Genomic DNA, 10,637 nt, shown 5'->3' with positions numbered 1-10,637 from the left:
GATTACACTTAGCTAATTTAAAAGCTTTCTTCTAATAATAACACTGTTTTCTTCTCTGTGTTTCATTAGCATTTGTTAATATTTTCTTGTAAATTAGTTTATAGCAGCTTGACTTGATGTAGAGGTTTTTTCTTTCAACTGGTTCACAAATAACTGACAACAGAGACCGAGGAGAGCAACAGAAAACTTCACTCAGGAGCTAAATTCAAGATTGACTGAACTCAGATCAAAGTTACCTTAGTGCTTCACTTTAGATGAGGAAGAAAAATAAACTAAAACACAAACGCAATGAAGCGGGAACTTCGCGGCTTCTTCTTCTTTGGGGTTTTTCTTTGGCGGTTAGAGCTTTAAGGTGCATTACCGCCACCTGCTGGACTAGATGGTTCTTAAACTAAAACTAGACATTTAAAAGTATTTTAATAAACAATAAAAACAAAGACAAAATGTTTCAGTGTGTTATATTCATGAACATAAACATCAGATGGCTTCAGCTTACGCTTACCCCCATTTATTTAAGAGATTTTGCTCTCTGCAGGCGAGGATTTTTTGTTTAGAGGATCTTTGTAAGCCTGTATTTACTTTAAAAGAAGGGAAGCACTTCTTCATTCTACAGAAAAGGTGACACATTACAGATGAGTTCATAAAAAGTGTCTCTGTCACTCTTTCAAGGCTCTGTCATATGGAAGAAATATAGTATCATCAGAATTCAAGTATTTTTAGACATTGAATTTATGACACTGAATTTTTATCCTCCAAATTTCCCTGCAAAAATATTCACCTGCAAAAATTCACCTGCAAAAATTCACCTGAAAAAAATTCACCTGCAAAAATTCACCTGAAAAAAATTCACCTGAAAAAATTCACCTGCAAAAATTCAACTGCAAAAGTGATGAACTTTAATGACCCAAGCCAGAGCAATCAGCACCAGATCGAGTCGAGTGGCTCTCAGCCAATTAAATTACGCTGTTTGATCACACGACACCGTTAGCCAGCAGTGTGTCTCCTAAAAGAGAGCTGTTTAAAGGTGAGTGATTAAGTTTTTCTCCTAAATAGAGATCATTACAGAACGCCTAGTCCTACTTAAAATCCCATTTATTATTATTATTTTTTTTTATCATCTACTCGAACTAAGGAAAACGTTTGACTAACTCAAAGACAATTTCCACGCCTCCCCTGCCTGACTGCAGAGGCAGTTTTGAATTTAGGAGCGCCAAGATGGCAGCGGCAAACCCTGGCGGCTCTCCGGTGAGTATATATATATTTTTTTTATCTTCAAGTTTGTCTTTTGAAACCTTAATTTTATTTAAATCCGTTGCTCACGTATAAAGTACACAGACGGGGTCTTTGCTCAACTCGTCTGAGGCGTGTCTCACTAAGCGCTACATGCTAGCATCCTGCTAACCGAGCTACCCTTTACATGCTGTGCTTTAGAAAATAGGATACTCGTTAAAAAAAATACTCCGCAGATATTGATAGATAGACGAACACTGCAAATATAATGTTGGAAACGAGAACGGCCTTTAGTGAAGGGGTAAAATACACCATGAATAAAGCCATAGAGTGAATGGCTGCCATGGTTGCAGAACAGCCTGATTTAATGACAAGAATGGGGAAGAGTGAGGTGAAGTGAACCACAGCCACAAAACACGGTCAGACAAGGCGGCAAAAGGGCAGTGATCTGTCCGTCAGTATGAAGTTGGTGTCTGCTTTGGTGAACAAAAACTCCAGACTGGTAGCAGGAAGATGGGAGACTCGTGTTTCACTGGAATAGTGGTGAATTAAAACATCCTTTGTTGGGGACATTTCGGTGTAAATGCATCCATACAGGCAAGACAGAGGCAGACCAGACAGTGAAGAAAACAAGGCAAACATTAGAAATATAAAAACGGAAATATAGGATGAGTCGGGGATGAGTTCCTGCCCCAAGTGGAGGAGTTCAAGTATCTCGGGGTCTTGTTCGCGAGTGATGGGAGAAGGGAGCCGGAGATCGACAGACGGATTGGGGCTGCAGCTGCAGTAATGCGGACGCTGCACCGGTCCGTCGTGGTGAAGAGGGAGCTGAGTGTAAAAGCGAAGCTCTCAATTTACCGGTCGATCTACGTCCCTACCCTCACCTATGGCCTTTACATGACTAACGTCCCCTCTTCTCCCTACCTCACATTAGCCCCCATCTTTCTTCCAGGTGGAAAAGACCCGTCATCTTCTGGGAGTGGCGGCTCCCGTGGGAACAGCTCCCACCACCAAGTCCCTGAGTGAGTCTCTGTCCCCCAGCGTGAGCTCCAGCACTCTGTCCACATCCACCTCCGTCTCCTCGCAGATCTCCAGCACCACCTTTGAAAGCGTGAGAAGGAGCTGGCCACCAAGGTGAGAAAAACGTGGGCTTAGTGGGCGTTCTTGTTGCTGCCTTCTTCCTTCTCTGCTCGGTCTTGTTCCTGTTGTGTTGTAGTGCCTGCGCCTTCTGACACACACCTTCAATACTGAATACAACCAGCTGGTGAACAGCATCAGTGACTGCAAGGTGAGAAATAATACAAAGAAATAAAAAAATAGCCTTTCTGTGTCACATCAGGGAGTTCCTATATTGACGTCTACCTCATCCTGCTGTTGTTTCACTTCAGCTTTCTCTCATCTCACCGATCGGACGTGATCCATCCGTGACGAGCTTCAGCAGTGCCACCCTCACCCCTTCCTCTACCTGCCCCTCTCTCGGACTCCCGCTGTGGCTCCATGGGCCAGAAGTAAACATATTTTTAGGAACATTGACCTCGATCTGCAAACGGTTATTGACAGGTTATCCATTTGATTCTAACTTGGTGTGATTTGTGTTAAAGGACCCCTGAGAACAGCTCACGTGCCTCCAGTCCCTCCTGCTCAGACTGTGAAAACTTCCCGATGGTTCCCACTCTGGAGACCTCCTACCTTGCGCGGGCTGCAAAGAACGAGTTCCTGAACTTGGTGCCTGATATTGAAGAAATGCGACCAGGGTGAGTAATGCCATATTAACCCAAATACTGTCACTATGACATGTGTCTCACAGACCAAATGTAAGTCGACACTCATGTTCTCTAGTTCAAGCAGAAATGATGTGGATCGATTCAAATTCCTGAGCCTGGATGATTTCAGCTGGAAACAAACCAACTCTGCTTCTTCCTCAGATAATTCAATTCAATTTTATTTATATAGCGCCAAATCACAACAAAAGTCGCCTCAAGGCGCTTCATAGATACAGAGAAAAACCCAACAATCATATGACCCCCTATGAGCAAGCACTTTGGCGACAGTGGGAAGGAAAAACTCCCTTTTAACTGGAAGAAACCTCCAGCAGAACCAGGCTCAGGGAGGGGCGGGACCATCTTCTGCGACCGGTTGGGGTGAGAGAAGGAAGATGGGATAAAGACATGCTGTGGAAGAGAGACAGAGGTTAATAACAGATATGATTCAATGCAGAGAGGTCTATTAATACATAGTGAGTGACTGGAAAGGAAAAACTCAATGCATCATGGGAATCCCCGGCAGCCTACGTCTATTGCAGCATAACTAAGGGAGGATTCAGGGTCACCTGGTCCAGCCCTAACTATATGCTTTAGCAAAAAGGAAAGTTTTAAGCCTAATCTTAAAAGTAGAGATAGTGTCTGTCTCCTGAATCTAAACTGGAAGCTGGTTCCACAGAAGAGGGGCCTGAAAACTGAAGGCTCTGCCTCCCATTCTACTTTTAAATACTCTAGGAACAACAAGTAGGCCTGCAGAGCGAGAGTGAAGTGCTCTAATAGGGTGATATGGTACTACAAGGTCATTAAGATAAGATGGGGCCTGATTATTTAAGACCTTGTATGTGAGGAGCAGGATTTTGAATTCAATTCTGGATTTAACAGGAGAAATCTGCTCTCTCTTTCTAGTCCCTGTCAGGACTCTTGCTGCAGCATTTTGGATTAGCTGAAGGCTTTTCAGTGAGTTTTTTGGACATCCTGATAATAATGAATTACAGTCGTCCAGCCTGGAAGTAATAAATGGTAAATGCCCTGTATTTATATAGCGCTTTACTAGTCCCTAAGGACCCCAAAGCGCTTTACATATCCAGTCATCCACCCATTCACACACACATTCACACAATAAATGCATGAACTAGTTTTTCAGCGTCACTCTGAGACAGGATATTTCTAATTTTAGAGATGTTGCGCAAATGGAAGAACGCAGTCTTACATATTTGTTTAATATGTGCGTTGAAGGACATGTCCTGGTCAAAAATGACTCCAAGGTTCCTCACAGCGTTACTGGAGGCCAAGGTAATGCCATCCAGAGTAAGAATCTGGTTAGATACCATATTTCTAAACTTTTCAGGGCCGAGTACAATAACCTCAGTTTGATCTGAATTAAGAAGCAGAAAGTTAGCGGCCATCCAGGTCTTTAAGTCTTTAAGACATTCCTGCAGTTTAACTAATTGGTGTGTGTTATCTGGCTTCATGGACAGATAGAGCTGGGTGTCATCTGCATAGCAGCGAAAATTTATGCTATGTCTTCTAATGATGCTGCCTAGGGGAAACATGTATAATGTAAACAGAATTGGTCCCAGCACTGAACCCTGTGGAACTCCATAATTAACCTCAGTGTGTGAAGAGGACTCTCCATTTACATGCACAAATTGGAGTCTATTAGATAGATATGTCACAAACCAAACTGTACACTGGTAAACTGTTACAATAAAAAAGACCGTAATTTTCTTTACTCTTCTTTATTTATGTAACTTTAGTTTTCACTGGCAATTTAGTGTTAGGTTAGGACAAAAAACAAATTAGGAAGGTTAAAGACAGAACATTACTAGATTGTGGTTTTAATTAAAATGTAGCCTTTGACAATGCTGAACACATGAGAAGCTACTTTAAGGCATATCACCCAATTTGTAATATTGCTAAACATTTCTTAAGGCAGACGAGTCATGCTGGCTGGGTCAGTGTCATTTTTGTTGTAATTGATGTCTGGTTTGTTCTGTTCCCTAGTGATGGGTAGGGATGGGTACCAGTATCCGGTGTTCTGACATAATCCTTGAAATAGTAATAACACAGTATCCTCAGCAAAGATGAATTAAACAAGTTTTATTTTAATGGAAGTTTACTTCAAGTCTTCAGATTTTTACTGTCTTTTATTTGATTACTTTAAAGTATATGATTACATTAGAGTAATTAAATAAAGACAGTTTTGATGGAGCTCCTGAGCCAGCCCAAGCTCTCTATGAAGACGAGGAAAAACTCCCCTGGGGGGGCCAGACTGACGGGAAGAAACCTCGGGAAAGCCCATTCAAAGAGAGATCCCCTTTCCTGGGATGGCTGGGGGGGGGTTACAGGAATTCCAAAACACTGAAATTTAAAGTGGGCCAATTAAAAAAAATTATTTCCTGAAAAAAAGAAAGGTAATTCATACATCACACATAAATGATAACGTCTGAATTGTGTGTGTTTGTGTGTGTGTGTGATAGGCTTATCTCAGCCAAGTGTGATGCTGTAGCTCCTCCAGCGTCGGCCGCGTCTCCGGGACTTTGGTTAAACACGCGTCCAAGAAATCCCGGCAGTCTGGAAAGAAAGGAAAGAGAAAAAACATGAAGATGATAGTTCCAGTGGTCCAAGCCATCAGTCAGTCTTGAAGTGTGACGTTTTCTTACTTTTGGACAGATGTCTTTTGAATTTCAGGCGCTTTTTGAGGAAGCTCGTGGTGTTAAAGTCCCCGGCATGAAGCGCTTCGTACAGAACCACTCCCATTTGCCATACCGTGGTGGGTCCACACCTGTAGCAACTGCGCCCGTACCACTCGGGAGGGGAGTAAATTTCTGTACCTAATAAACAGACACAATTGCAATTTCTTCTAAAACAAAAGGCGAAAATTGTGACATCTGTGAAGAGCAAGAGCAGAATATGTTACCATAGAAGACGCGGTACTGCGACTGCTCCTTAACAAAGCAGCTCAGTCCAAAGTCGATGATACGAACACGCGGTACATCTGAGCCGGTCTCAATTAGAATGTTCTCACTCTTGATGTCCCGGTGAAAGATGTGTTTATCCTCCAGGTGCTTCGCAGCATCAACCAGCTGCTTCAGAATGACCTGGAAATAGAGCAGGGCGATATGACCAAAAATATTTATCACGATATACATTTGAAAAGTTGTGATAACGATATAACTGACGATATAACTGACACTAGACAAAATACTTTACAACTCCACAACTTTATTAGTGCAAAAAACCCCATAAATGTATTTTCACTTAAACAAGCAGCTGTTTTTTTATGTGCATTAAAGTTATATAAAAATGTAACAGTGCAAATGCAAATTCCTCGCTGACAGTTTAACCAAAAGGCATTTCCAGTGGAAATTGGCCGACATATCCTCAGCATAACCATGTAAAATATCCACAAAGCTTAAAAAGAGGTTATACACACACAATACGGTAATATCACGTTGAGGTGCAGTACGTATCACTCCGCGAGGCGCCTGCCTACGATAGCCGTAATGCTCCGACAATCCATCGAGCGGTGCGGCTTTGTAGCTTAGCAAAGTCGCCGTGTACATAAAATCGTTTCGAGGTCAGTAAACACAACCAGAATTCATACATAAGGCACACGGGATTATAAGGGGCACTGTCGAGTTTCAGAAAAATCAAAGGATTGATTTTAAGTGTGCCGTATTTTCCAAACAACACGGTAATAACGACGGCCCGCTAGCATGCGCTACCAAAAATCGTGCTTTGTTGTGTATCTGACGGACGAAAGCTAAACCAGTTCCACACCACTAAAGTTGCAGCATTTTTACAAACCAGTTCTGGTTCATCCGTTTCATTCAACGATCCACTTTTGCTCTTCTCTTTCTGCGTCACCGCCATCTGCGTATGTAAACATAGGCACTGCGCATGCGCGTTTTACCTATTCTAGCGCGATATTTCATTTTCCTATCGTTGCCCAAAATTACACCGGTATTACCGTGAATGGTATGATATAGCCCAGCCCTACCTGGAAACGATGAAAAAGACAATAATCAATCAATGGGTTAATGTTTCTCTAATACTCTGTGCTTTGATTGAATGATGTACAGTCTAAGACTCTTCTAAGGCAAGTCAACTTGCCTTGGCCTTGTCCTCTGGCAAAAATCCTCCATTTTCTTCTATGTATTTATCCAGGTCCACAGCGGGGACAGGTCTCTCCATCACCAGGATCAGCTCTCTGCCAAAGTCAAACCACTCCAACAGAGACACTGGGGCTGATGTTTCCACTGATCCATCTGCTTCAGCTGCAAGCTTCAGCATGATGGCAACTTCCACTGACACATTCTTCCCGTTATCATCCTGAAATATTTCAACAAAGTGGATGATGAGGCACAGACGTTCCACAGGTGAACGCTGCATGCAATCCACTAATGTAAAAACAATTCAAGTCTTGCACATTTACCTTCACTTTGCAGTACACTTTCCCCTTTGGGATGTGTTTGATGGCCACCTAAAAGACACAGGGCATTGATGAGCATTTCCTCAGTATGACATCATTAAAGGTGTAAAACAGCATACATCTCAGCTTACGATATTATCCCTTATCTGCATTACTGCCTGTCTTACTACCACCATCTGAACACTTACTGGTAAATGATCCTTTATGCGGTAGCCAGCAAACACTGCTCCACAGCCTCCTTCTCCAAGCCGGTGCTCCTCCACGTATCTTGCTTGGAAGTCACCTAAACAGACAAACACAAATTGGGTTTTACTACAGCTGTCACACAAATTACTCTCTGCTGTACCCTAAATGTTCATTTTGCTCTTCACCTGAATATAAAAGCTAAGCTGCTTGCTACTTACGTTTCTGTTCAGCCACTGACTTTTTGGCAACGGTTTTGGTTTTGTCCTGGTCCACGTTCTTTTTCTTAGGTGGGTCCCTGGTGTCTCCCGCAGCTTTCCTTTTGCCAGCCTTTTTGTTTTTACTGCAGCTCTCTGAAATCTCTATGCTGCAGTCTGCAGATGTAGAAAACACCAAAAGCACATCAGCTTATTAGATAATAGACACAAATATCTCCCAAACACTAATATCTTCAAACTAGCAACCAGATGTACACTTAATCTACCCCTCACTCAACTAATTAGCCTACCTTTACCAGTGTCCAACCAGGAAGATGCCTGCCCCTTGTCACCGCTCACATGCTCAAGAAGTTTACGCTTTTTTGCTGTATTGGTTGTCCCCGCTTCATCTTGTTGGACCTTTCGCTTGACTCCCCCGACCACATGAGCATCTGAGCTGGTGGAAGGACCAGCCTGCTCAGTGACCCTCCTTCTTTTTATGGGGGTCGTTTTTTCAGGACTGGCCTTTCTTTTAGCCATCCTGCTCTTACAATCTATAAACAACAACAACACATTAGTGAAAAAGAGCGCTCGACATCAGGACTAGAAGGATTTTGATGTCATTGAATTTTAAATTAGTATTGCTTACAATATAATAACAAGTTTATCCTTTTGATAAAAAACACACCAAAACGAGTCCATACTAGGTCTACTAAGTCTAGATACTGATGACACTTGTTGCTCTGTTTTCACTGCTCAGTCCAAGAATAAACTTGTCACATTATTTTACCAAAAGACAAAGTGCCCCAGTAACCTTTCTTTGATTAGACATGTTGCACTCAGGTTAGTTTCAATCAAAACCAGGATTTAAATCCTCTAAAAATGAATCATTTTATACACAGAGCCTCAACATTGTTAGAAATGTACATTCTGTTATTTAGGGGATTTTATTTTTTACTTACTTTGATCTCCTGGATCTTTCTTATCTGCCTCAGTCGTAACTTTTCTTGTTTCCTTTTTCATCTTAATTTTTAAAATAGAAAATGTCACCTTAATGAGTGAATAGTCCTTCAAATGTCTGGATGCTTGACTTTTCTAACTAAGCTGTATAAGTCAGTTCTGTAAGTGAGCTTTAAAAGTAAACTCCGGAGTCTATGGCAACACAACATTAGAACCTTGCCTTTTAGTGATGTCACTAAAAGGCAAGTAGTTTAAAGAAAAACACTCTGGCATTTCATATAATTCAGTAATTTCACATTAAACTTTCTTTCATTATCCTTTCATTATTTGTTTAAAGACTTGATGTGTGGATGCTACTATGAAGACTTCTAGTTGAGCAAACACTAATAAACACTGACTAGTTTATCTGAGATAAAATATAACACTTTTTTATTAAGTCAGTGTTAACTCTGTTTTTTTCTGTTAGGATCATTCAATAGTATCAGAAGAGAAAAGAAAAGTATGTTTTGTTTTGTTTTTTTTCTTCAAGATCTGTTCACATGTACTTAGCAAGAGTGAGTACACAGCGTTAAAAAATGGTACTTAGTGTAGTGAGGAAGGCGAAAAGCAAAGAGAGCATATGAAGGTAATATTGAAGAAGGCGCAGTTTTGAAGTGGTGAAAGGCAAAGGCATGAGTGCAAGCGTAATAAAAGGTAATAGGAGAGATGTCGAGCAGGCGGAGGACTTGGCTGGAGCAGGAAAAGGCAAAAGGGGAAACGCGAGTGCACGTCTGAAACTTCTTCACTGTCAGTGAATCCTAATTCTTAAGACTAACTAAGAAGAATAAATCTATGTATGAATGTCGTTTTGAGCACATCTCCTCTTTCTACTGATCAATTCTTCCACCTAGTGGATAGATGATAGTATTGCAGCTTGTCTCGTCACCTGTTGTGTGTTTTGTGTGCTCCAGAACCTGCGTCCTGTTGGAGTACTGTACGTAAAACACACAAACACTGGAGTGAACACAGCTGCTGAACATCTCTATATTCATAACTTCTTCCTGTTATCTCATATCTGTCTCCCTTCATCTGTGTAGGAACGGTGTACAGATGTATGAGTATGTCACTCCTGCTCCTCCACCTAACACCTCCACTCCAAACTAAGTTTGCTCTGCTGCTTTGGTTCACTGATCTGCAAGTATCTGTCATTTGTTTGCAGATGTCTGCAGGAATTATTGTAATGATCCATTAATGGTGCCTGATTTCATTCAGTTTTACAGCTTGTCTCGTGTTTTTGAACTGCTTCCCTCACAGTTGTACACAGTGCTAACATGTGCTCTTACTCTGTGTTTTATTCCTGAAGAAAAAGAAAGTGCCCAGCCCAGCAGGATGAAGATGGGCCATACGTCAAGAAGCCTCCAAATGCCTTCATGCTCTATCTCAAAGAGCAGAGGCCAAAGGTCATTGCTGAACTCAACATCCCTGAAAATGCAGCCGTAAATGCAGTGGTGGGACAGAGAGTAAGTGTGTAACTCTGCATACATTTATGCATCTGTTAATGTTGTCTGCTCATGTTTTTGCATGTGTCCCAGCTGTCCTGTAGTTATGTGTAGTAGCAGTGCTCACAGTGTGTTCTTATGATCTTCTGTCCACAGTGGAAGTCGCTTTCAAACGACCAGAAAGCCAGATATTTCAAGCAGGCTGAAACAGAAAGACAGAATCATGCCAAAGAGCATCCAGCCTGGTCGACCAAAGAAAACTATGTATGTCCAACAATAATTTCATTATAGACGATTGGACCGATTTCAATTGAATTAAACTGTTACTCCTGTTATTTCAACATCTGTCTTTGTGTAAATAAATGAAAAAACAAACAAAAGATGCTTCTGTCAT

General features: G+C 41.6%; 2 protein-coding genes and 1 long non-coding RNA gene across 8 annotated transcripts; 2 read left to right on the top strand and 1 right to left on the bottom strand.

The window, feature by feature from the left end:
- Positions 1 to 863: 863 nt before the first annotated feature.
- On the top strand, positions 864 to 7,221 carry LOC113010675 (uncharacterized). 4 transcript variants are annotated; one of them, XR_003270373.1, is made up of 7 exons: positions 864 to 1,024; positions 1,188 to 1,245; positions 2,183 to 2,364; positions 2,447 to 2,518; positions 2,619 to 2,738; positions 2,832 to 2,984; positions 7,161 to 7,221. It is a non-coding gene; the product is annotated as an uncharacterized LOC113010675 (long non-coding RNA). The 4 variants fall into 4 exon arrangements; XR_003270372.1 differs by having other exon boundaries at positions 2,183 to 2,518; XR_003270374.1 differs by having other exon boundaries at positions 1,133 to 1,245; positions 2,183 to 2,518.
- On the bottom strand, positions 5,071 to 9,009 carry LOC113010611 (serine/threonine-protein kinase pim-1-like). The gene is made up of 9 exons (XM_026149774.1): positions 8,768 to 9,009; positions 8,117 to 8,359; positions 7,830 to 7,982; positions 7,614 to 7,708; positions 7,429 to 7,476; positions 7,107 to 7,325; positions 5,911 to 6,091; positions 5,654 to 5,824; positions 5,071 to 5,564 (listed from the first exon to the last, which is right to left on the bottom strand). Exons 1-9 carry the CDS (start codon positions 8,826 to 8,828, stop codon positions 5,473 to 5,475), a joined length of 1,263 nt encoding a protein of 420 aa, XP_026005559.1. The 5' UTR covers positions 8,829 to 9,009; the 3' UTR covers positions 5,071 to 5,472.
- LOC113010668 (transcription factor 7-like 1-B) lies at positions 7,301 to 10,623 on the top strand. 3 transcript variants are annotated; one of them, XM_026149851.1, is made up of 4 exons: positions 7,301 to 7,372; positions 9,842 to 9,904; positions 10,108 to 10,264; positions 10,400 to 10,623. In XM_026149851.1, exons 2-4 carry the CDS (start codon positions 9,855 to 9,857, stop codon positions 10,532 to 10,534), a joined length of 342 nt encoding a protein of 113 aa, XP_026005636.1. In that variant the 5' UTR covers positions 7,301 to 7,372; positions 9,842 to 9,854; the 3' UTR covers positions 10,535 to 10,623. The 3 variants fall into 3 exon arrangements, 2 of the variants coding, with proteins under 2 accessions (XP_026005636.1, XP_026005635.1); XM_026149850.1 differs by having other exon boundaries at positions 9,842 to 9,938; XR_003270371.1 differs by lacking the exon at positions 9,842 to 9,904.
- Positions 10,624 to 10,637: the final 14 nt, after the last annotated feature.

Source organism: Astatotilapia calliptera, chromosome 18, assembly GCF_900246225.1.
Source record: "Astatotilapia calliptera chromosome 18, fAstCal1.2, whole genome shotgun sequence".
In the NCBI taxonomy this organism is placed as follows: domain Eukaryota; kingdom Metazoa; phylum Chordata; class Actinopteri; order Cichliformes; family Cichlidae; genus Astatotilapia; species Astatotilapia calliptera.
The sequence above is the reverse complement of the archived record's forward strand: the minus strand, read 5'-3'. Positions and strand labels throughout refer to the sequence as shown.

Coding starts and splice junctions, on each gene's coding strand:
- LOC113010611 (XM_026149774.1), bottom strand. CDS start 8,828: ATGAAAAAGGAAACAAGAAAAGTTACGACTGAGGCAGATAAGAAAGAT. Junction 7,477..7,613: donor GCATAAAGGATCATTTACCA/GTAAGTGTTCAG, acceptor TGTGTCTTTTAG/GTGGCCATCAAACACATCCC. Junction 5,565..5,653: donor CAAAAGACATCTGTCCAAAA/GTAAGAAAACGT, acceptor CTTTCTTTCCAG/ACTGCCGGGATTTCTTGGAC.
- LOC113010668 (XM_026149850.1), top strand. CDS start 7,348: ATGATGAGGCACAGACGTTCCACAG. Junction 7,373..9,841: donor GAGGCACAGACGTTCCACAG/GTGAACGCTGCA, acceptor TCATCTGTGTAG/GAACGGTGTACAGATGTATG. Junction 10,265..10,399: donor ATGCAGTGGTGGGACAGAGA/GTAAGTGTGTAA, acceptor TTCTGTCCACAG/TGGAAGTCGCTTTCAAACGA.